Source organism: Emydura macquarii, unplaced genomic scaffold (genome assembly GCF_026122565.2).
Source record: "Emydura macquarii macquarii isolate MOO-44397 ecotype Brisbane River unplaced genomic scaffold, CSIRO-AGI_Emac_v2 contig_3671, whole genome shotgun sequence".
Lineage (NCBI taxonomy): Eukaryota > Metazoa > Chordata > Testudines > Chelidae > Emydura > Emydura macquarii.
This window is the reverse complement of record NW_027133808.1, coordinates 7,245,656-7,271,818: the sequence shown is the minus strand read 5'-3', so window position 1 is coordinate 7,271,818 and position 26,163 is coordinate 7,245,656. Positions and strand designations below refer to the sequence as shown.

The following is a 26,163-nucleotide window of genomic DNA, read 5'->3' as shown; positions in this document are numbered from 1 at the left end:
AATAACTTCATTACATTACCTTTTTATCATTATATGTACACACATTCAGGATCATGTATCACCTGCATCTGAGATAGAGTTTCATAAAAAAATCTGTTTTTGAGTATTGATTTTTAATTGGATGCACAGTATAAATGCTAATGATGAAAGGCAAATACAAAAGTATTTAGTTCTTCAAGGTGTACATGAAATAGGACCCGTGCAAGTGAAAGGTCAAACTTTTTTGGTTTTAAATTAAATATGCCAGTTTAAATTTGAACAAATACTTCAATTAAAATTGTTCTGATACTGTATTATTCAGAGATATTTGATACATCATACTGTTATAGATTCAAAAGGCTAGATTGTTGTCAAAGATATATTTAAAAACAGAAGCATATCAAATACCTCAAAATCCCTCCGCTTTTCATAAATGGGAATGATAAGTTTATAGATGTCAGCAATCAGTTCATATCGTTCCGCCTTCCAGAGTCCATCTGCACATTGCTCTAACAATTCCATGAGCACATCCTAGAGTTACATAAAATTAAAATTTAGTTGTTTTGCACTGTTCAGTTGTGTACTATACTAAGGAACTTCTCAAGAAAACACGAGGAAAATGGCAGTTTGTTGAAAAAGATAGACTTCCCCAAACAAAAATATTGGTTTAAAAAAATCCCACACAGTAACAAACACACAAATACGGTTTTGGGTGTGACTATACACACTTTGTATTTTACTATGTATAGCAGTTTGTTTTAGAGAACTTCATGAACTTCAAAGACAACTCAGTGGGAGTACACTGAACAAAAGAACACGCTTGCCTTATATAGCTTTTGTTCTGTGTATGTTTATATGCAGTGATTTGTAATTACTTTTCAGAAGCCATATTATAAAGCAAACGTTCTGTTTCTTAGGTGCTTTTTTATGTTCTGTTTGTGAAAAACATTATTTAATAAAAAGCCAACTGGATACAACACTTACATTTTATTATTTATTTAGTTTCTGCAAAGTACTATACAACTAAGTACATTTTCAGTACAATTACCTGCATTACACTAATAGGTACTCAGAAATATGTACTTATTAATGCATGTTAAGTGAACTTCAATTTGATATACCATGCCTGAAATGAAAAGGTAAATAACAAGAGCAGGAAAAATTTAAGAAACTGAGAAATATGAGGAAGCAGAAAAGGCTACTTTGGCAGATCATTCCCTGCTTTCTTTGTTTTGTTTTGTTTTTTCCAATCCTTTCTTTCTTGCTGCAAGAAGATTAGTTAGAGCAAATAGTATATGCACTTAATTATGGTACCATTTTATACAACATATGTTTTCCTGTTCTATATACCACTATACCTCTTAAGAATTCAGCACAACAAAGAATAAATATTTCATTCCAAAAACCCACTACGGGTTTTTCTGGTCATTAAAATGTTCATTTTCCATACATTTTCTAATGGAATGTTATTACATTAAAAATCATAAGCAAACTTGAACTACCAGACCAATTCTATCAACTTGAGTACTACATGCACATTTGCAATAATACAGTAAAGAGAAATTGGACAGAGTGAAGAGAAAAGCTACTACCGTAGAATGATGAAGGTTTTGTAGGAAATGGACTATGAGGAAAGATTAAGGAAATGTATTGTGTGAAAAATGCAGGCTGTAGTGATTTATGACTGGTAAAGAAGTAAATAAAGAACTTCTACAAAGACAAAAGAGAAACTGTTCCCATAAATTTGCAATGACTGTATTAGAATTAGTGACTTCAAAGGGAAGAAAAAAAAATCAGTTAAAATTAGTATAATGAACAAAGTTTCTTTCAGGATTGGGAGAAAAAGTAAAATATTTTATGTGGCCAAATTAGAAATGGCATTTGTTTTATATGGATTAATAGGGTTACAGACACCAGCAGATTTAAACAAGTATACAAAATTATTACATAAGTAAAATCTTAGCATACTATTAGCTTTGTATACTAGCTTTATTCTTTAGCACAAAATTATGGCCAATGTATTTTATTTCAGTAAGTAGTATTTACATGGAACTATTTTTCATTCTAAGCCGTTTCAATAGGTGTGGTACAATTTGGCAAGTATTTAAAAAATTTTTTTTCATTTGCTTTGTTTGGGCCACCATTTAATGGTTAGAAGTGCTGTGTTAATATTTTGCATGCACTTCAATATAGCAAGTAGATATATTATGAAACTGGTAACTTTTTTTTTTTTTACCATAATTCCCTCTTTCATCCTGTTTTGCTTTTCCATTCCCTTGCTCATCTGTAGACTATTGGAACAGTAGATTATAAAATTTAAAAAGGGAGAGACTAAATTTTCAAATAGTGAGTATATTCTCCTCACCTGGGTCTGATTTATTTTTTATTCCACATTAGGCTCAATTTTGTTTTTTTAAAGTAATTATATAGACTGCATTGTTGGGCCTGATACAGGTCACCATAAGGCATAAAATCATCTTTGCTCCCTTGTTCTCTTTAGCTGTGCCTTTTGGGCTTCGCTTTATTAGAGGAAGAGCACAGAATTGCATAAGAAATTTAACAGGAGTAGGATCAAGACCATAATCTTTTAATTTTCTATATGTAGACATCAGGATACATGATTGTGCAAAAGCTGATTAACAACTCCAGCACTTTAACTGTGTTGCCTTGATGTAGCATATTCTTTCTTCCACCATGTACCAAGGTATGTAATGCCATATTCATGAAGTTCAAGTGCTGCATTTTTTGGGGACAGCATGATGGTGCTGCAGTGTTTATTCCTCTTATAATGTGGCTTAAGGTACCACTGTGTAATGGGAACCTCACTTTTTTTTTTTTTATCTTCTACCTATTTTTATATGATTTGACACTGAACTTGTATATTACTATTTAACTACTTTAATTTGAGGAAATCTGAAGTACTTATTCTTTTTGTGCTTATTAAAACATATACATTTGGGTTATTTTTGTAAGTGTTTTCACATGGTTAAAGTTCTGAGAGATTCCAAATGCACATTTGCAGCTATAACGTAATATCAATTACAGCTAATTTCTATGTATGCATATACTATGCTCACAAACACCTTTGTCCATTTTAATCAATAATAAATATATTTTGTTAAAGCGCATTAATAGATTCCAAAATTACAGTATATGCAGCTCAATTACAGTACGTTACCGTATCACCAGCTCATTATTCTGCAGAGTATGATACTAAAACAGTTGAACTATTATTATTGGTATTATCGTAGCACTTAAGAGCCCCAGTCATGGACCAGGACCTTGTAGTGCCAAGTGCTGCATTGTGACATACATGCTGCTGCTCAAGTAGACAGCTATAGACTGGGGACTGACGAGCTGGGCAGCAGCTCTGCAGAAAAGGACCTGGGGGTAACGGTGGATAAAAAGCTGGATATGAGTCAGCAGTGTGCCCTGGTTGGCAAGAAGGCCAATGGCATATTGGGCTGCATTAGGAGGGGCATTGCTAGCAGGTCACGGGAAGTGATTATTCCCCTCTATTCGGCATTGGTGAGGCCGCATTTAGAATATTGTGTCCAGTTTTGGGCCCCCCAATACAAAAAGGATGTGGACAAGTTGGAGAGAGTCCAGCGGAGGGCAACAAAAATGATTAGGGGGCTGGAGCACAGGACTTATGAGGAGAGGCTGAGGGAACTGGGCTTGTTTAGTCTGCAAAAGAGAAGAGTGAGGGGGGATTTGATAGCGGCCTTTAACTACCTGAAAGGGGGTTCTAGGGAGGATGGGGCTAGGCTGTTCTCGGTGGTGGCAGATGACAGAACAAGGAGCAACGGTCTCAAGTTGCAGGGAGGGAGGTCTAGGTTGGACATTAGGAAAAAGTTTTTACTAGGAGGGTGGTGAAGCACTGGAATGGGTTACCTAGGGAGGTGGTGGAATCTCCATCCTTAGAGGTTTTTAAGCTGCGGCTTGACAAAGCCCTGGTTGGGATGATATAGCAGAGGTTAGTCCTGCTTTGAGCAGGGGGTTGGACTAGATGACCTCCTGAGGTCCCTTCCAACTCTAATATTCTATGATTCTATGATTCTATGATTCTAACTTTCCTTAGAACATCCCTGAACTGACTGTCCATAAGAAAAGGTTACTCACCCCATGCAGTAACTGAGGTTCGTTGAGATGGGTGTCCCTGTGGGTGCTCCACTTCAGGTGAATGTGCATCCCTGAGCCTTTGATTGGAGAATTTCAGCAGCAGTGCTTGTCTGAGTCACACACACACTCTCTCTGTCTCGTGCCGTCATCAGCACTTATCTAACAAGTGCGACCAGACCCCGTTCAATTCCTTCTCTACCATAGAGTCCAAAATTGAACTCTGAAGTAGGAGGCGAGCGGATAGTGGAGCACCCACAGAGACACCCATCTCAAAGAACCTCAGTTACTGCACAGGGTGAGTAATCTTCTCTTCTTCCTTGAGGAGTATCCCTGTAGGTGCTCTACTTCAGGTGACTGTCGAGCAGTACCCCTTGTTGGACAGAAGGGGCTTCAGAGTTGCATGAGTAATTGATGATAACACTTAATTGATGGTAAGACCTAACAGCATGCCTGATCTTAAACCCTGCTTGACTGCATGTTTTGTGAATGTGTGCGTGGATGCTAAGTGGTTATTCTGCCTATGTCCATGATCAGTACACTGCTTAGGAAGTCTACTGAAATTGATAGGGATCTGGTGGCGTGTGTTTGGATCCCACACTGGGGGTTGAAGATCATTCTATTGGCAGCAGAGATGGATACACTCGAAAATCTATTTAGATAGTCTCTATTTATGGTACCTTTACGTTGTTCCACAGTGGAAATAAAAAGCCTTGGTGATTTTCTAAAGGGCTTAGTTCTGTCAAGGTAGAACACTAAGACGTGCCTGTCGTTTAGTATATGTAGTACTGAGTCCTGTGTACTCCCGTGAGGTTTAGAGAAGAATGAGGGAAGATGGATTGGTTGATTTAAATGGAAGGAAGAAGATAATTTAGGTAAAAATTTTGGGTGAGATCTCTGAGTGACCTTGTGCTTGAAAAAGATGGTGTAAGGTGGGTATGCCATGACAGCCTCTAGCTCTCCCATTTAGCAGGCTGACATGATAGTCACTAAGAACACCACCTTCATCGATAGTTGTGTCAGAGAGCATGTTGCTAAAGATTCGAATGGGGGCCCACTGAGACAGTACTAAGTTCAAGTCCTAAGGGGGTAGGTACATGTACTTCAGAGTAGATGTTTCTGATACCCATACGGAAATGTTCGGTGATAGGATGAGTAAATATTGATATCCCGTTCATCTTGTGGTCGAAAGCAGTCAAAGCCAAGAGATGTACTCTGAGTTATGGGATAGTCCAGATGTCTTTAGCCCCAATATGTATTCCAATACCATGGGTAAGGGGGTGGAAACAGACCTGGCTAGTTTATTTTGACACAATGTGTTGAATCTCTTCCATTTAAGCAGGTAAGTATTATGCATGGTTGTCCTTCTGCTGTTTAATAATATGTCCTTCATCTGTTCTGAGCAGGTTAGTTCATCATGATGGACCCACGTAGGAGTCATGCTCTCAGATGAAGCCTTGCCAGGTTCAGGTGGTATCCTGTCTGGCATCCTGTGATAAAAGGTTAGGCATAAGTGGAAAAGTGCAAGGTATGCATACTGCGATCCGCAACAAGTCGGAGTACCAGGTTTGTCTTTGTGCTGAAGAGGGCTATGTGCTGAAGAGGGATGGGGAAAGAGGACAGATGCGGGGAATAGAGATAAATGGTATTGAGTAGCCTGTATGGATTATTTCTAGAACTCATTTCTCTCTATGGTGATGGATTTCCATGCTGAATAGAAAGGGGTCAAACAGTGTCCAAAATGGGGAACGGTCAGTGATGGTGTCAGCATTGAGGAATGAGAGAGGTTGCTCTGGCCCTTGACGAAACCCTCAAAATTGTTGTTTTGCAGAGGGTTGTTGGGATGCCAATAATTGAGGTGGAGCTGGTTGATGCCTTGGAGGTCTCTGTCTGGCGTTGTGTACTGTATTGCCGCTGTTGTTGTCCATATGGGGAAGATCTGCTGTGCTGCAAGGGATAGTATTTAACCTGTTTTTTTCTGGTTGCATGTATATCCCCAGGCTATGAAGGGTTGCCTGAGAGTCCTTCAGGTTGTGGAGGGCCACATCCGTCTTTGGAGCAAAAAACAGCTTCTGGCCATCAAAAGGGAGGTCCTCCACGGTGGATTGTACCTCCCTTGCAACTACACAGGTGGAGCCATGAAGCTTGGCACAGAACTATAGTGGTGTCCGTGAAGCGTGTTGCTTCTGCATCTGCCACATCTAGAGATGACTGTAAGGCAGTTTTGGGTAGGAGATGGCTCTTGGAGATGTTGGCTTTAAATTGGTCCTTTTTGTCTTTTGGTATGTAATAAAATCTGAGAGTTTAGAATAGTTTGTGTGGTCATATTTCACCATCAATGTGGCATAACTGGCAATCTGAAATTGAAGAGTGGCTGATGAAAAGGCTCTGTGGCCAAAAAGATCTAATTGTTTCCACTCTTTGCTGTATGGGGTAGATCTGGATTGTTGTTGTCTACTGTGTTGATTGATGGTGCCAACTAAAGAGTTTGGTGTGAAAATAAAAAGTCCATCCCTTTTGAGAACATGTAATACTTTTTATCCACTCTCTTGCAAGTGGGCTGTATTGTTGCCAGGGGCTGCCATATGCTTTTGGCTGGCTCCATAAGTGGTTTGTTTACTGGTAATGCTATTTTTGACAAAGATGAAGTTTGTAGAATATGCAGTAATTTATGTTACTACTCTGGGACCTCCTCCAGAGGGATCTCTAGGGAATCGGTAATTCTTTTGAATAGCTCCTTGAAATGTTTGAAATCATCAGCAGCTGTAGGTGATCAAGGCATTATAGCCTCGTCTGGGAAAGAGGAGGAAATATTGGCTGGTGGTGTTGTTTCCTGTTACAGGGTCTCCTCCTGCTCCTCAAAGCTTTCCTAAGGGGACTCTGATGGTGCAGCCTCTGAGGGTGGTGGGGGGAGATCTAATTCTCTCCCTACAGGAGCTTGGGGGCATCAAGTACTGTCTCCTGTATGCTGACCAGGGGTCCTAATAGGGCAACTACATAGGGAATGGCATAGGTGGTGGCATCTAGGGGTGTCTATACCATGTCTGGGTGTCAATCCTGTGATGAGATTTAGGCTTTACAGGTGTGCCCAATGCTGCAGTAGTTTGGAAGGGAGAGGAATGATGTGATGAAAAAATACCCTCCTCGTTATCTTCCTCCTCGCTAGAAAATGGAGGGGCCAGAGGTGAAGTGGGTTGACATGGTACCATGCATACTGTGCCGTAGATGAGGAGATGGGCTTCTGTTTGCCTCTCGACTCCGAGCCTGCCCATTTGGGGTCACTGGCTTTCATGGCATGTACAGTACTCAAAGATCCTGGTGCCTTGTATGTACTCAGTCAGAGTGCAGTCAGTACCGAGGATATAGAAAGACTGGAGACCATTTCTTTTTAGTGGCTTTTTAAAGGGGCAAGTTTATGCTCTTTTCCTCACTACCTCTTTGGAGGAGTGAGCCTTCCTCTGTGAAGAGAGTGACATCTCTGGAGATCATTGTCCAGAGGGAGTCTGCTGGCCGGGATTAGATGCCGGGTGCAGAGATTTCTCCATCAGTATAAGTTTGAGAGGTAGGTCTCTGTCCTTCCTGGATGGAGCTTTAAGTTGCTGCAATAAGAACACTTTTGTGAGACATGTGTCTCACCTAAGCACCGGATGCACTGAGAGTGTCCATCCAAGACTGGGATCGCCTCCAGGAAAAGCAATGCTTGAAGCATGGTGAACTAGGCATGGCTTGAACTATGGCGGTCAGCCCTTAGCGTGAACACAAACTATTCTAAGAGGTAGGAAAAATGTATATATTTTTTACAGAAAAAATAAATGGGGAGAAAGGGATATGTAGATCTAACTAGTATACTGAGACTACTCCAAAAGACTATTCTAAGCACTAAACATAACTATCAATTTTCACACTGCTGGGATCTCTCTCTTAGGCCAAGGACAGTTGAGAAGAAATGGAGATTGCGCGTGCTAGATAGGGACTGACAATGGTACAAGACGTGGAGACCCAAACTAGCACTGCTGAAATTATCCAATCAAAATTGCAGGGACACACATTCCTATGAAGTGGAACACCCACAGGGACACTCTTTGAAGAAGAAAGAAGGCAACTGCCTTATTGGACTGAATTCAATAGTGCCAGTATTAAGTATAACCAAGACATTTCTATTCTCTTAATAGGAAAGAGAGTGACTTGAACAGAGGAAAAAATTGGTTTCTAAAGACCACACTAACTTGTTTAGAAGATGTCTTCAATAGCTAGTCATCCAAGCACAAGGAAAACAACTTGATGATCACCAGACTAGTAGTATTAAAGAGTATTAATATTATTTGCAACTGACACTATGCGCTCAGCACTGTACAAGAGATACATACAGTTCCTGGCCCTGAAGATCTTAGAATCTTAAAAGAAGATATGATACACTAGAAAATTCAAACAATGGAACAACAGACACTGCGACTTCATTATTATTTATGAATTCATTACCTGTAATCCAACTGTGCTTTTGGTAAGGTGGAAGAGGATAGTGTTTTTTTGGAAGTTGCAGTGGTGGAACAGAAACATTTGATTATTTTCCCCCCTTATAATCAAATTGTAGATTACACCTTCCAAGACATTCATAAAAGCTTATCACTTGACTACTGCTACATTTATGCTAGACTGGTCTAATTTTTCTCATTTAAATATGTTAAGATTCTCCTCCCCATCTCGCTCTTACATATACACCTAGGTACTTTATAACCCCCTCAGTTCTATCATTTTGTGATAATCTTGTGAACCATAGACTTTGTTAAAGGTTTATTTATTTATGTCCTGGAGATGAAAAGGGTGAAACCACATTCAAAAATGATTGATTAAAAAATAGCGTCACGCCCTAAGTTCAGTTATCACTCAATGTTGCTTGTTTGTGCTTCCAAGATAAAGGAAAGTATTAGAGTTCATACTAATATGTACATTAAAACCACTAGACCACAGAATTTACTGTTATCAAATTCTAACTTCATTTTTACAATCCCATTTCTATTGCTTGTCAGATGCTCAAACTAAACTGGTATCACCACTATACAGTTTATTATATTTACCTGTGAAAAATATAATTATCAGAAACTGCTTACAGTATAAGGGCACTGATTTTTTTAAAACATACCACTATGAAGTCACACTAGGGAAAGAAACTCTGGTCCTTACCTGTAATTTTTCTTCTCTGAAACAGTATGTTTGTTAACCTTGAACAAGTGGGTGGATCTGCTGTCCACCAGGGGACTTGAAGGCATTATGTATGACTTCCAGCAGGAGGCACTAGAACTCATCCACCAACTGTTTCTCAAAACAGTTTACTTGACTAATTACAAGTAAGACCATAGGAGCTGGTTAAAAACAACCAATTCCTTTTGATAATACAAACCCCTCAGTGCTTAACTGCATTATTTTCTTCTCAGAACCTTCCTGTTTCAGAGATTAAAAATTTTTGCTACATGCTCATTTCCTTTTTGTGAAGATCTCCACTAGTTTTTCACATCTGTGTTGTCTCCCTCTGCAGTGGTTCCAGAGGCAGCTGAAGATATTGTTTAGAAAGCAGTCTACTGTGCCACACTTATTCCTGCTGCCATCTGGATGTGTGCTTCCAAAATGATATAAGAAACTTCTTTAAAACAAGATTAATTTCAGCATAAACCTTCTTCTTTAAACTTCAGCTGTGACTTCAATTCCTCTTTGTCTACATAAGGTCTCCAATATGCACTAAGATAAAAACAAACTTACTTTTATTTTTTCCATTTTGGGAAGGACTAGTGAAGATGTTAATCACAGAAAGGAAATTCTCAATAGGTATCAAATTTTTCCATTCTGTTTTTATAACACTTTCACTTGTCCATTGAGATTGGGAAGCAGGTGTTCACCGAGATTCTTAAAGAGGGGAGAAAAAGCAAATGAAAGAAAGACAATCCCACTCTTCTGATGCTACATTCTGTGTAGTGTAGATGCTTGTGCAAAAGAATGAAAAATCTAATGTACAATGTTTTACAAAAGTAAACAGTAATATGTACCTTGCTGCTTTGTAGTTTTGGTCCCCAAAAGAACCAAAGTATCTCTCTGCCCAAGATGCAGTTAAAGATCAGCAGTGTGCTCTGGAATGGAATTGTTGGCTATGGGATTAAACATTTGTTTCCCCTGATTCAGCACTGCACCTATATCCATCCAGAGACTATTTAGATTGACCTGGTATCTCCCCATGAAATGAGAACATTTTGAATTTCTTTTAGATTCTTTTTGTATTAAATGGATATAAATCACTCTCCACATTCCAGGTTGTGCTAAAGTGTTTTCACCTCATGCTTAGAATGCAGACAGAGGGAAGGCAGGATAATTTCCTGAGATGACACACATACATTTACCTTTGTAAAAAATGACAGAGGGGCTTATATAATACAATCTCATTATTGTAAATTGTGCAGTAAAGTTCTTGCATTTAGAGATATGCATGCTCTGAAACCTTCCCTGGTGAAGGATAATGGCCCATAAGAAGTATGTTCTAAGAAAACACATACACACACACACGTTGAAGGCTGTCTTGAAGGGAGTATTAGAGCTTGCAGGAGTATAGTGGAGTCCTATTTTGGAAAAACATATCTGAATGCACTTGTTGCCAAGTTTGCTTCCTTGAAGAATCTGGACCTGATATGGGTGTACTAAAGACTACTGAGATCTTACATATATCACTCTGATCATAGCAGAGCCTGGCTTGCCCAGGATTCTTAGTTGCAGGCTTCTGACCATGTGATCTTGTAGGAAGTCCAGAAAATCTGGGATTTCCAGGTTTTCTTGGATTTAAGCACCAAAAGGGGAATTTGGCTCAAGTTGTTGAGTACACTTTCTAGATGGATAGCCATCTGAATGAAATGCACTTGATTTCTCTGTTAAAAGAAATGTTTTGTCAACATTTCTTTTAATTTTTAGATTGGCAAATTTAGGGATCTGGTATCTGGATATATAGCCTTGGCTGAGGAGCCTGCATCTGACTAGGAATTGACAGAATAACTAAGACTGAAATCAGAGATGACCAAGCCAGTGTGACGAGACTGCCTCCTTAGAGTCTTTTATCTTCTGTAGTGTCTTCCTTATCAGAAGCATGAAAGCAAGCATATGTAAGTGTTTCAAGCAATCACTAATCTGGTAGGAGTGTTTTGGGGAACTGATCAGAGTCCTGGGAGAAATTCCAAATTTTAAGAAAGAATTTCTGCAGGGTCCTCATTTGAAGGTGTGCCCATGGGATAATTCATATGCAAGATTATCATTGTGCTCAGTAACTGAAAACACAGCTGGATGGATATGTTCCTGATTTATATATTTCTGTGTAACAATGATCTATATTTTGAGACTCTTGTATTAGATACCACATTACACAAACTATTTCTATAGAAGGTCCCAGATGTTTTATCATCTAGACAGACGTAGGGAAAATATTTGGATATTAATAACAATTCATGATCAAGACTGTGGATTGTTTATGAGTTTGAAAAGTATGTGCTGCTTTTGTAGTCGCTTGGAGTCCTGTGACAACAAATGGATACCATGAAATCCCAACAGGGATTTTTGTAAATCTTTTTAGTGTTGAGAATAGACTGAATGAAAGTGTCTTGTAATAGAAATTTTGACTCAAAACTGACAGAGAAATCCACCAGGAACTGCAGGATGGGAATACGAAGATATGTTTCTACCACATCTTCTAATGTTATCTCTTGGAGATATTCACACACAACTGAAGGAAGAGTTCAAGATACAGTGTCAATCCTGAAATGGCCCTTATTTTGTTTCTTGAGTTCTAGGACCACTCATTCTTCAAAACGTTACTCTTGAGTTGACTGGCTCCATAGCAGTTTCAGGCGATGTAAGATTGAGAAACAGAGAACAAATTTTGAGAGGAAGTGATTTGCGTTCTTACCTTAACCGTAATGCAATATCTCCACTGCCCATTTGTCTGATATCAAGTATATCGATATGCGAGATGTTAGGTAGGTGTTAAACTAGCTCAAGGTATGGGTGGACATCTAGACTCTGTTTGTGAGTACTGGTGTTTTTTGTTAAAAAGAAAAGTTGTAAGTTTGTCTTGGGTTTCCATTCCAGTAATTTCCCTATTGTATTGAGCAGTCTCTGAGAGAGAATCTGTGTATGTAGGAATGAAATGCCTGATTTTTCTTTTCTTGTACTCCTTTAAAATCTTTGTATGGTCTCTTGTCAAAATACCACAGTTGCATCAATCTGTGGTACCTTCCCATAGATGTTTTAGGATCCTGAAATATAAAAATCTTCATTATTATAATCCTTCTGCTTTATTTGAGTTTTCCTGTTCAGAATGAACCACCACATCAAATGAGGAATTTAACGGGGCATGGCAGTTTTTCCTTTGGTTTTTAGGGTATTTACGCCCTTGTCCTTGGTTTCCTTGGCTGTACATGTAATGTGATGATCAAGATCGTAACAACCTTTCTGCAAAGTACTTTGGTGAAAGAATGACTAGCTCAGTATTAGTCAGAGAAGACTGATGAAAAGGTTTAGCAATGTCTGCAAGCAGCAGAAAAATTTATTACAGCTACCTGGATCTGCCATTGGAAATAGAATATTTGTGTAGCAGAAGGAAGAGGCATGGCTGAGCAGACATGTTGCTTAGCAACAAGTACAGTCAGTTGCTTAATGGAAATGTTATGAGGAATTATAGGTAAAGACCAAGTTCTCTCGCTTTCAAAGGTACATCTGGAAATCCTGTACATGAGGGTCACAAGCACTGTAGCAGTATGTCAGAATAAGGATAGAAGTAGTCAAGCACTATTTTTTAGTTACTAACTTTTTATTAAAAATATCTTTTACTGCCAACAATTCTGTTAATTTTCTTAGGTATTAAAAGAGACATACATGAAAGAGATGGGGATATAGATGACTTGAGGCAGTACAGGTTCTGAGTTACAGCATATATATATATATATTGTATATGTATTTTTTTTCTAAATGTGTTCATTTCACTTGACCCATCTTTCCTCAGATAGTGCAATCAATAGTGGTAATCAATAGAGGCTGCCAGTTGTTCCATTTCTTAATACTTTTACTACTGTTAACCACATATCTGTAGTTGGTATTTGTTTTACCAATCATAGTGATGAAATACAATTACTGGCTGCAGTGAGAAAAATTCTAAAAAGGTAACTCTACTTAGTATCAACAATTCAGGACATTTCCCTAACCATAACAGGAATTTGGAGATATATCCCAGAAATAACTCTTGCATCAGTGCTCTAATCACCATATGAGTTAGAGACAATTCCAGAAGATATAGAGAACATTTCCCCCAGCATTTTGCTGTGAATTTCGTCTTGCAGCACATGTGTAAAAATGTATATAATCATAATTCTCCACTAGTATGCGTTGAGAAAACCAATCTTATACTGTATTTTGAATACATGGGAAATCTACTAATTTCCTGTAATCTTTCTGATTTAGTTAATTTATAAAAGGTAGCTCTTTTAGGGGTATTAACTAATTCCCTTTTTTAGTACGTAACCAGTTAATCTAATTGTCTTTGATCCAATCTAATATAAACCTTAATTGGATTGCACACTAATATAATTAAATTTGGCAAGGCTAGACCTCCTCACGTTGTAATGATATATACTGTACTCTTGGTTTATTCCTGTTCCATGGGAATATTGAGATATGAAGCTGAATTCTGTTAGGATTTGGTGACTCTTAGGACAGAAGAATCCCATGCACAGCTACAGACTGGGGACAGATGAGCTAGGCAGCAGTTCTGCAGAAAAGGACCTGGGGGTAACAGTGGACAAGAAGCTGGATATGAGTCACCAGTGTGCCCTGGTTGCCAAGAAGGCTAATAGCATATTGGGCTGCATAGTAGGAGCATTGCCAGCAAATCGCGGGAAGTGATTATTCCCCTCTATTCGGCATTGGTGAGGCCGCATTTGGAGTATTGTGTCCAGTTTTGAGCCCTCCACTACAAAAAGGATGTGGACAAGTTAGAGAGAGTCCAGAGGAGGGCAACAAAAATGATTAGGGGGCTGGAGCACAAGACTTATGAGGAGAGGATGAGGGAAACTAGGCTTGTTTAGTCTGCAAAAGAGAAGAATGAGGGGGGATTTGATAGCGGCCTTTAACTACCTGAAAGGGGGTTCCAGGGAGGATGGAGCTAGGTTGTTCTCAGTGGTGGCAGATGACAGAACAAGGAGCAACGGTCTCAAGTTGCAGTGGGGGAGGTCTAGGTTGGACATTAGGAAAAAGTTTTTTACTAGGAGGGTGGTGAAGCACTGGAATGGGTTACCTAGGAAGGTGATGGAATCTCCATCTTTAGAGGTTTTTAAGCTGCAGTTTGACAAAACCCTCGCTGGGATGATATAGCTGAGGTTAGTCCTGCTTTGAGCAGGGGGTTGGACTAGATGACCTCCTGACATCCCTTCCAACTCTATGATTCTATGACTCAATGGAAGCAGAAGATTTTTTTGTGGGTGAGTGGATAGGAGTGTTGGAGTGGTGCTAAATAGGGAAGTGTTATAGAAGGGACATTAGTAAAGGATACTAGAGAATTTAGCTATGAGATGAATTAGATTTGGAATGTAGCACAGTTAACTGTTGGTAAGAAATTCTCAAAGAAATCTTCTCATGAACTATAATCAGAAAGAAAATGACTGCTGGATCACTCAGAAGATGCTATGTTTGCCATAAGAGATATCATGAGACACTTTATGGTATAATCAAAGACCCAGAACTTTTGAGCTGAGTGAGTTCTTGTGTGGCATATACATCTGCTGAGTTGCCTATCTTTGGAGAAGGGAAATTTACCTGTACTTATCACTGTATTCTTGGGTGATGTACTTTCCAGTGTGAGAGAGAAATCCTAGGTTTACAATTTTTGGCCTTGTGAGGCATTAGTAGATAAGCCCTGAGTGGACTCTAATTGCTAATTCTTCAGCTCTTTCTCAGTCAACTCCTGAATGTGTGTGACCAAAAGATCTCCCAAATGAGCTAATCCTAAGAATTTTTCAAGGAACAATTCTTTAGTGAAACTGAAGGCTGGGGAATCATTAGGACCCCAGTCACTGATGGATTTTATGCACATACTGGTGAGTGTATAGAAGTATTTTTGTCACTGTCCCCTTGTGAAATAATCACTAAGTATTACTGTCCTAATATTATAGATGGGGGAACTGAGGCAGACAGATTAAATGTGACTCTACTATAACCACATTATAAAATAGCATCTGAGCTAGGATTAGAATACAGGAGTCCCCTGCTCAGTTCACTAAAACTTGCTACCTCATACATTACTGAGGTACTCTGCTTTGAGGCCAGAGACCATAATGGCTGTTCAGTACCTGAGACAGCTTAGTTGGGTCTCATCTGGAAGTGAGCTTGCAGCAACTCTTAGAGCAGGGGTAGTTGTTTATTTTTGTCAAGGTCCAAATTTCTTGATCAATGTATAATCAAATATAGACTCCATGGAAAATAATTTAAACCCCCTCCCCCTCCCCAATAATAATGATAACTACATACAAATATTTTTGCGTCCGTTCTAAAGTGCCTGGAAGTACAGATTTGGACTGTGGTCCACCTATTGACTACCCCTGTCTTTGGGGCAGCTCAGATGGCACTGCCCCCACATCTAAGAACTGGTCAGAGGTTTATCAATCTTTTCTCAGTTGGCAGAAGTGAAAGTACAGATATAGCAAATCAATCTATACCTTCACACCCAATTCAAACATATGATATAAATTAAATAATGTAATCAGACTACTGGTAGACATTACTTAAATATAAGTCTGCCTCTTTGTTGGTGAGGTGGTCAAAATCTTTACTATGATTAGTCATCTGTGTAGTCTGTCAGTTAGCATAGATTTTTACCCCCTGCAACACTCCTTTTTACTTGTTTTATGTTCTTAGTTAATCTCTTTAGGTTATCTTTTTGTTTCCTTTGGGGATTTTGAACTACTAATATTCTGTTACTATTTTTCCAGAAATGTACACCCAGTTATTTAAAGGCTTGTCAGTTCAATTAACCCATTTTATAATTAATTCCAAGAGTGAAATAGACAAACTTGAAAAATCATAAAATTAACACTCTAAAGCAATACTCATTTATATGAGTTGATTTTAATATATATGAATTTTGCTTACTCACTTCATTGAAGTGAACATCTTGCATCCCAACATCCTCCATCATTGAAGCCTCTTCATCTATATTTGGCGTGATTATTCTGAAAGTGGTACAGCCTTGCTTAAACATTCCTATTGTTGAAAAAGAAAAAATATGCACATTACATTCAGTACAATCCAAATATTTTTGTCTGCTCATTAGAGTTATGTTAGGTCACTGTGCACCAGTTTTGATTGGACAGAGAATACAGGCTAATATATCTGAATGCACCTATCATAAAAATGATAAAGAATAATTTGCAAAATGCTCAATGAATTATTTAAACCAACACATATCTTTAATATTTACTTTGGACATGTAAAGAAGTAAAAAACTTCAATATTTCTAGTCTCTTTCCTCCAAAAAATGAAAATGGTCATGGCCAATGTATTAATGGATAAACTTGTATACCCATATTATCTGAATACCCATATTATCTGAATCTGGCTATGAATACCTCCATCATCTTTGTAAAGACACTGAGGACCAAAGACAGGTCAAATGGGAGCATTGGGTACTGATAATGCTTCCTGCATTAAGCAAACCTTAGAAATCTGTGGTAGTATGATCTGATAGGAATATGGAGGAATGCATCCCCCAATCCACTGAAATCAGAAAATCCCCATGGGACAAGAATGACATTGTAGAGGCCAGGGACTATCCATCCAACACTTCATTTTTTTCATCCACTTGTTGAGCCTTTTGAGGCTGAGAATGGCTTAAATTCCCTCCATGCACTTCTGAACAATGAAGAAGATGGAAAAGAAACCTGAGGACCTTTCTTTTGAGGGAATGCCCTCTAATACTCTCATACCTAAAAGATAAAATATCTTGTTCCTGATCAGATTACAGGGTTATCAGAGATGGAGAAGTAGATGAAGAACAGATGGGGTGGAGCCTGTCACTTGAGGGAGTATCTTTGACTCACTTGTCCCTGACCCACTGTCTGTGGTTGATGCAACCCATTCCACCAGGAAATGGGAAATTCTGTCCCTTACACCTTTTCTCTTTTCATAGGAATCTTACAAATTTAACAGGACACCACTGGCTGGGATCTCTGGAGTCTTTCCAGTTATAAGTGATCTTTCCCTTTAGATTGAAAGCAGGAAAAAAACTTGAGAGTGATCAAAAACCCTTTTCCTTTAGACAGCTACTGGTACACAATCTCTAGACAAGTCTTCAAGCATTTCTAAAATTAAGGGGCTCACATAATAAGTCTTCAAGGAAGAGTCCTCAAAAAACCAATACTTGCATTTATTTTGGCCTCTTTTGCCAGTGGTATACAAGTCAGCCTTCCTAACCTGTGTGTGTAACACTTTGTTTGGTGAATAAGAATGCTTACTGCTCTCTGCATGTTAGAATAGAACTTCAGCAATTAGGCTGAATGGGAATGGGGGTTGAGGTAATAGCTGTGGAGACATTTTGTTTTCTGAAAACTTTACTTAGATAGTTTACTAGCTTAAAATCCAAATTCTGCGTTTAGAGTATGTCTATACTGACGGTGGCAAAGTCACCGCCATCAGATCGACCTATCTGGATCGATTGAGCGGTGAGTGAAGACCTGCTCAATTGATCCAGAAGTTGATGCTGATAAACCACCCCCTCAAGTGGCGTAGCGCTGCGTCGACGGGAACACGGTTCCCGTTGGTGCAGTGCATTGAAGACGCTGCGCAGAAGGGAAGCACAGCAGTCGAAGTTACGCAAGCTATTCTGCGTAGCTTGCGTAACTCCCATCAACTGCCGCCGAATCACCAGTTAAATGTAGACCGGGGCTTAGATACACAGATGAAACTTTGACATTCTTGGGAAATGTATGCATGTTTCTAATAACAGATTTTTGCCCTTAATGAGCAATAACTTTCCCAACCCTTCTCTCAGACAAATCAATGTTTTTTGTTAGTCTCAAAGTATAATGAAAATTAAAAAATATTGATGTAATCATGGAGGAGTTTAAATTCATACCTTTGCGTTTGAGATATTCTGCCACCAGTGCTGCTACATGGACATAGCACATTGCCGCCTAAAGCATAATAGAAATAGTAACAATGTCACAAATGGTAATTATAATGAAACTTCTAACACAAATAATTTACATATACAAAAACACATAAATTTTAAAAGCTAGAGGCAGCACAAGTTTTAAAAGCAAGGCAGAAGATACAAGTCCTAATTCTGCAACTATTAACACACAACTCCTATCTAGGTGAACAGAAAATCTGAATGTGCCGTAATTAAGATTGGACCTTTAGATTTTTTATTTAAATACATTTAATAGAAGAAGCAAGCCTCATGTCAACAAGAACTTAATTTAACAGTCAAGAAGCAGAAAATGAATGAGAAATTTCTTAATCTGATAATTTCTTTTCTGGTAATATAATCTCCCAGAATTCTGAGAGGTATGGGTTGTTCCCCTTTGATCTACAGTTCCGCAGGTGGTTTAATGTTATAATGTGCTGGTCACATCCCCTTCACTGGCTTGCCCCCAGATGATTCATTGCAAAGTTGTGTCAAAAACTTAGAAAATATTAAGAACTTAAATGCTAACTGTAAACTATGGACATTAGGCTATCTGGCCTACAAACTGAAAATATAATTACTTGACCAATAGGCCATCCAGAGAGTTTAGAATGGTAAGAGATGCTTCTAGGAGAAAGGAAGTTATTGGGTAAGAAATTTCCCATTCTGCAGTCCAGTATCTCCCATATTTCTGAGATGGATGAGAAGAGTAATGAGCAATGAACATAAACAGGGAATGATAAGAAAGAAAGACTGAGATAGGAAAAGACTCCCCCTGAAATTAAAAGTCAAAATGGCAAGATATTTCTTTCTGGATCACTGCATGAAGCACTTTCCAGCCAAAGGAGGACTCTGCAAGGGATAGAAAGTCTATAGTGTCTTACAGTGTCTACTAAAGATATGAGAGGGCCAGATTGCTGCCCTACAGATTCTTCAGCTCTCTTCTGTCCACAATCTTGACATAGACCTGTGAAGTGTGTTTTGATTCCATCAGGAGTAGGTTCACCTGACGCCTTATATTGGCACATGAGCGTGCAGCACCAGAGGGCACTAGAGCCAGCCCAACGGACACTACAGAGGGAAAAATCTCCAGCAACTGTGCATGCAGGGCACGTACACCTAGCATGGAATGGACATGAGCAAGCACTTGAACATTATTTTGTGTCATTGAAATGAAACATCCAGACACAGCTGGGACACAGTCTATGTGCTGATTAAATATAGTCATTTATATTGATCAAAGAATATCCAATTGTTTTTTCCCAACATGCTAGAAATACATATTTTAGCAATGGAATGTGATATCAGATAACATTTTGTTGTGAAAAAAATCAGTGACATTTTAAATAAATACATTTTCTGCAAACACTCCGAACTAGCAGTGTACAACTAATTTAGAAATTAATTTAAATAGAAACTATTGGGGGGTTTCAGTTACATTAAGGCTATAAAATACTGATAAGTGAGGGGCATTTCTAACTAGAGGTCATGCCTCCTGTAGCTCACGCAGAACACTTCTGCCTTAATACAACATCATACTATGATACTTTAACATATGTATTACACAGAGTCAGTGACCATGGTAACTTACTAACTTTTATGGGCAGCATGGAAAGCTATGACAGCTATTAACACAATGATTATCTAGCATGGGAAATGCTGAAGAAAAACAAGTATTTTCATTAAGCAGCTAAAATATTTTGTTTTTCATTTGCTACCTCTGAAAGATCCCCATTTTTAACATGAATTCTCGCCATGCTGTCCAACCACGTCTTCCTTAGTTCAGGTGTGCTGGCATAAGATTTTGCCAAACTGTACTGAAGATCCACAAGCATTTCTGGATCATTCTCATGCTCCTTCATTTGAGCTGTAGCCATTAAAACCGTACGAATCCGCTTTGTCAAATCTTTTACATCAGAAGAGAATGTAGTATGCTAAAATATATTAAAAATAAGTTTAACCATTTGTATTTTTTAAATTCCTTTTATAATTCAAGTGATAGTTTCCTAAAGTCTTCTAATATTCTATTTTAAAACAAACTCTCTGGAAGCCTTTATGTAATATTAAAAAGTCAGTACTAACCTTAATAAGTCTGTCACTGTTGGCACAGTTGTTTATGATGGAAAGAGATTGCTGAAATCTAGTTCCTCCAATTCCAACAACATCAGCGATCAACTGACTTACTGAAATAATAACCTTGACAAGAAAAAACATCTAGTAAATATATATTTCACTATTCACTCTGCAATTATCCCGAAAAGAGTTTTAGTTCAGAAGGTATGTCTGTATTCTGTTTAACTGACAATTTTTTCTACGATATAACTTAACAGTAAAATGTCAAAAGCTTACAATTAATGACAAATACACAATCTGAACTTACTGCAAATATCTTCTCATAAAGGAAAGTTACTTACTGTGTCGTAACTGGAGTTCTTAGAGGTATGTGGTCCCTATCTGTATTCCACTGTGGGTATGCATACACTCCATAAGCCTGGAGTTGGAGAATTCTTGCAAGCAGTTTTCGCTGGTTGGCACCTAAATCCCTGCTCTCCTTGTACTCTGAACCGAAGGTATTAGGGGCATGGTGGACCAACTGCCTCTCCAGTTCCTTCTCTATTGTGAATCCAGATTTGATCCAAAGCAGAGGGGAAGGAGGGTGGGTAGTGGGATACAGATAGGGACCACACATTTCAAAGAACTTGAGTTATAATAAGGTAAGCAACTCTTCTTTCTTCTTTGAGTATTGATCCCTGTGTGTATTCTACAGTTGCTGACTGAAAAGCAGTACTCAGAGGAAGAAGGTACAAGGATGCAGGTGGTACAGTGCTTGTAGAACCACTGTTCAAAGAAAGTGTCAGCCAAGAAGTCCTGGATCAAGGCATAATATCTTGTCAATGTGTGGATGGAACTCCATGAAGCTGCCCTGCATATATCAAGCAGGGGCACTTCTTGAAGTGATGCTACCGAGTCTGCTTGTGCCCTCATAGAGTGAATCCTTAGCCCATGTGGGGAATGAAGCTCTGTTAACTTATTATAGAGTAGGATACAGCCAGAGATCTACTTAGAGATTCTCTGAGAGGATACAGCTTGTTGTCATACTCATTCTGCTATAGCAGTGAACAGTTTACGTGACTTTCTGATCAGTTTCATTCTCTCCAGGTAAAATGTCAATGCTTGTCACATGTCGAGGGAATGAAGTCTCCTCTCCTTGCTATAGGCATAGGGCTTCAGGAGAACACAGGTTAGTAAATTTACTGGTTTACGTGAAATTTCTAAACAATCTTAGGAATGAATTTTGGGTGTAGTTATAATGAGACTTTGTCCTTATGGAATACTGTGTTTGGTGTATTGGCCATTAGAGATCCAAGTTCACCTATGTTTCTGGCCATGCTGATGGCAGTAAGAAAGGTGACTTTCACTGACAGGTGAGGCATGCAATATATACCTAGCGGTTCAAAGGGTGACTTAGTGAATGCCAAAAAGCATTAAGTTAAGATATCACAAGGGATTGGTTTCTTTACCAGTGGAAAGGTTTTGATCAGACATTTTAAGAACATAAGAACAGCCATATTAGGTCAGACCAATGGTCCACCTAGTCCAATATCCTGTCTTCCAACAGTGGCCAATGCTAGGTCCTTCAGAGGGAACGAACAGAACAGGTAATCATCAAGTGAGTCATCCCGTCACCCATTCCCAGCTTCTAGCAAACAGAAGGTCACTTCAGAGCATGGCTTTGTATCCCTGTCCATCATGGCTAATAGCCATGGATGGACCTATTATCCTCCATGAACTTATCCAGTTCTATTTTGAACCATGTTATAGTCTTGGCCTTCACAACATCCTCTGGCAAAGTGTTCCACAGGTTGACTGTGTGTTGTGTGAAGAAATACTTCTTCTGTTTGTTTTAAGCCTGCTACCTATTAATTTCATTTGGTGACCCCTAGTTCTTGTGTTATGAGGAGTAAATAACACTTCCTTATTTACTTTCTCAAACCAGTCATGATTTTATAGACCTCTTTTATAGACCAATTACTGGGTGAGTAAAGACGTCTGTTGGTAGGTAATGCATTAATTGCCACTAGGTGTGTCTGTAGTAAGCTAAGGGAAAGGCCCATTGTCTTGAGAGTAAGAAGATAGCGGATATTCCTGATATTTTGTACTATATCTCTGGAACTATATGGCTTGGCTGGGCCCAGATAAAAGAACACTTGGCTAGGTAGCAATTCCTGCTGAAGCCTTTTCTACTATTATGAAGAATGGTTTGCATAGCTTCAGAGCACGAACATTCCAGGCTTGAGGATCCAATTCCTAGCAGTGAGATGAAGAGCATCCGGGCTGCGATGCCTTACCCTGCCATTCTCCTTGGTTAAGAGATCTGGCAAGGCTTGAATGCTGATAGAAGACATGGAAACCAGAATTGTATGAACCACTGGGGTTAATGAGGGTAACTTGTGCCCTGCCTAGTCAAATCTCCCATAGAACCAGTTGTAGTAACATGATGGGAGGGAAGGCACAGCTCAAGTATCTGTCAAAGGCTGTATGAGAGCATTGCTTTTGGAATACTGTCCTTGAGCTCTCTTGCAGCAGTGTATGTTGCAATTCCTATTTTCCTGAGAGGCAAACAGGTCCCAAGTGGGAGTTCCCCACTGAGTGAAGATGCTGTTTACCATGGAATCATGGAGTCCTCACTGTCAAGGGAAAAGAAGATGGGGTCTCTGTTTCTTATGCAAACTGATCAATAGAAATGGCTGCAAAAGCCTGAGATTGAAAGTGCCTTTCTAGCAGATGTTTAAATCTTAGAATGTTAAGGGTTAACAAGATAGTTATGGAACCTGGGCGCTAGCAGGGATGGAATGCAGAGAAAGACCTTGTAACTTAGATAAGGAAAGTTGAATATACTGAGCTAGAAAATTCCTAGATAAATAGTTTTTTTTAGTATGTCTGATCATGGAAACTGTGACGTATAAAGACTTGTTTGTGTGAAGCTATAAAAGCCTTTAGATATTTCTGTTAAGGGTCACCCCTTACATTGAAGGGACCACCTTCTTTACGTAAAGAATAAACTTTGACTTTGCTAATCTGTTGTTTGGCTTATTCTGGACTATCCGCTGGGCAATGGACTTGTAAGTAAGGACCCCTGAGTTTGGGTTCTTCCACATCACTCATGATCAGTAGTGCAATGCGTATTGAGGCTGTCTGCTAGTGAATTCTGGGTGCACAGGCAGTACACTGCTAACTGGGTGATATGGTACCAGATACACCATTTCCATAAGTTGACCATTTTTATACTACAAGGCAATGGATCTCATCCCTTCCTGCTTGTTTATATAGAAAATGGTTATGTTGATTGATATTATCAGGACATGTTACAGTTGTATGCGTGGTATGTTTTGCAAACTTCATGTACTGCTCTCAATTCCAGAAGATTTATGTACATTCTGGCTTCCCGAAGTATCCAATGCACTATATGATCATCTATGTGGACTCCCTAGACTATCAGGGAGGCATCTTTAAATTACTGTCTTGGGTGTGGGGGCTAGAAAAGGAACTCTCATGTATACATGTCTAAGTTCCCTCCACCACGTCAGTGAGGCCTTCACCTTGCAGGGGATCATCATGATAGTGTTCATGCTGTGCTTGGTCCATTTATATGCTGTTTGGAGCCAAGCCTAAAGGCAACATAGGTTGAGTCTGGTGAATGATAAATACATGATGCCATATATCCCAAGAGAATGAAGCATATCTGAACGAATGTTTGAGGGCTGTACATAATTCGGTCTATGAGAGCACCAATAGCATTAAATCTGTTTTTGGAGTGGTAGGCTTCCCTGATAAAAAACAAGGTTGCTCCTATAAATTCTATGGTCTGCATTGGAATCAGAGTAAATATCTCCATGTTTACACAGATTCCCAGGAATGCGGGAAGATGGAGCAGTTATGAAGTTGATATTAAGATGGCCAGGAAAGACCTGCCGGTTGAAAGCTAGTAATCCAAGTACAGGAAGATGATGGAGTTGCTTCGTTTGAGCTGAGCTGTTATTATTCAGAACACTTTTGTGAAGACTCTGGGAACTCCTAGCTAACACAAAAGAGAGCACCCTTTATTGACAGTAAGTGAAGGCCCACCATAAAGCTGAGGAATTGTCTGTGGGAGGAGTGAATATCCACATCAAAGTATGCACCTTTCATATTGAGAGCCATGAACCATGTGTCCTTTTCAAGGGATGATATCAATGTCAATGTAATCATGCAAAATTTCAGTTTGTGAATAAAACCATTGAGTTGATGCAAATCAAGAATGGGTGGGTCTCCAGCCTCCTTTCTTCTTGAGAACTAAGAAATAATTTGAATGGAACCCATTTTCCCCACAATGCACAGTCGTGGTGAAAAAGGCTAACAGTATGTTAGGAACTATTAGGAAAAAGATAGAAAATAAGACAAAAGACATCAGAATGCCATTACATAAATCCATAGTACACACACACTTCAATACTGTGGCCAGTTCTGATTGCTCCATCTCAAAAAGGATATAGTGGAACTGGAAAAGGTTCATAGAAGGGCAACAAAGATGATCAAAGGTGTGAAACAGCTTCTATCTGAAGATAGACTAAATAATTAGGGCTGTTCATCTTACAAAAGACGACTACGAAAGGGGGGTATGAAAGAGGTCTATAAAATCATTAATAATGTAGAAAAAGTGAATAGAGAAGTATTATTTACCCTTTCAAACAAAACAAAAACCAAGGGTCACCAGATTAATAAGCAATACATAAAAGAGGAAAGTACTTTTTCATACAATGCACAAATAACCTGTGGAACTCTTTGCCATGGGTTATGATGGCCAAAAGTGTATCTGGGTTCAAAAAGAACTGAATAAATTCATAGAGGATAGGTCCATCAATGGTTATTAGCCAAGAGGGTTGGGGCATAACCCCATGTTCAGGGGTTGATGGTAGATGACCCTAAAACTCTGATTACTAGGATCCAGGAGTAGAAGACAAGGGTGATCTCTCCATAATTGCCCTATTCTGTACAGTCATCCTGAAGCTCTGGGCCACTGTTGGAGACAGGATACTTGGCAAAGTAGACCATGGTCTGACTCAGTATAGCAGTATGGCAGCACTTATGTCCTTCTACGTTGAGAGGGGTAACTTGTTTTATTTGCTCCACACTGGAGATGAGATTCTACCTCTTGAAGGATGATGCCCTCATGAAAGTGTCCATGTAACGGAGATGGGGAAGGGAATTTTGGAAAAGACGGGGAAAGAAACTCAGATCGTATCACAAGAATGGAAGATATCTAGCACCCAACTGCCTGTTATCACACTCCACTGTGGGAAATTTTGCTATTTGTCCCCTGAAGTGGATCTTGGAATGGGGGTGAAGAAGGCATCGATATTGATTTGCACCTCTAGAGTGACTTCTCAAAAATCTCTCTTACTTGTGAGGTGAGGCTGAACAGCTGCAATTGAAGTGGGAGGTACAGAATACCTTGGCCTTTGCATTTTCTCATTTGTGCGTTGGCTCATAAGAGCACTGGTGATGGAAGCGTTGCAGTTTGTAGGCCTAGTTATGGTATTTGCCCTTTGGCACTCGTGGACAGTTTGGTGTTTGGTTTGGAGGAATGATGGAGAAGAGAAGAGAAAAAGAAGGGGAGATCTAGAAAGATGACAGGTGGATTTCGTTTGGGCCTGTCAGTCTTCAGATATAAATTAATCAGACTAAGTTATTTTAACATGATCTTTTAAAGCTGTTTTAGCAATCTAAAAACAAAGGGGGTCACAGTGACACATGATATTGCTAAGGTCATCCACGCTTGTGAGTACAGTGTCACCCCAGCATGTGAGAGCTAAATAAGGTGAAGA

At 39.1% G+C, this 26,163-nt stretch overlaps 1 protein-coding gene across 5 annotated transcripts in view; it reads right to left on the bottom strand.

Moving 5' to 3' along the window:
* The window catches only part of DOCK9 (dedicator of cytokinesis 9), a 339,621-nt gene that overhangs the window by 31,194 nt on the left and 282,264 nt on the right, over nucleotides 1–26,163 (bottom strand). For all 5 annotated transcript variants that reach the window (XM_067536846.1, XM_067536847.1, XM_067536848.1 and 2 more), the window contains 5 exons: nucleotides 20,381–20,494; nucleotides 20,017–20,232; nucleotides 18,245–18,302; nucleotides 16,268–16,374; nucleotides 388–510 (listed from right to left, as the gene is read on the bottom strand). In XM_067536846.1, coding sequence (XP_067392947.1) covers nucleotides 388–510; nucleotides 16,268–16,374; nucleotides 18,245–18,302; nucleotides 20,017–20,232; nucleotides 20,381–20,494 — 618 coding nt within the window. The remainder of the gene's footprint in view (nucleotides 1–387; nucleotides 511–16,267; nucleotides 16,375–18,244; nucleotides 18,303–20,016; nucleotides 20,233–20,380; nucleotides 20,495–26,163) is intronic.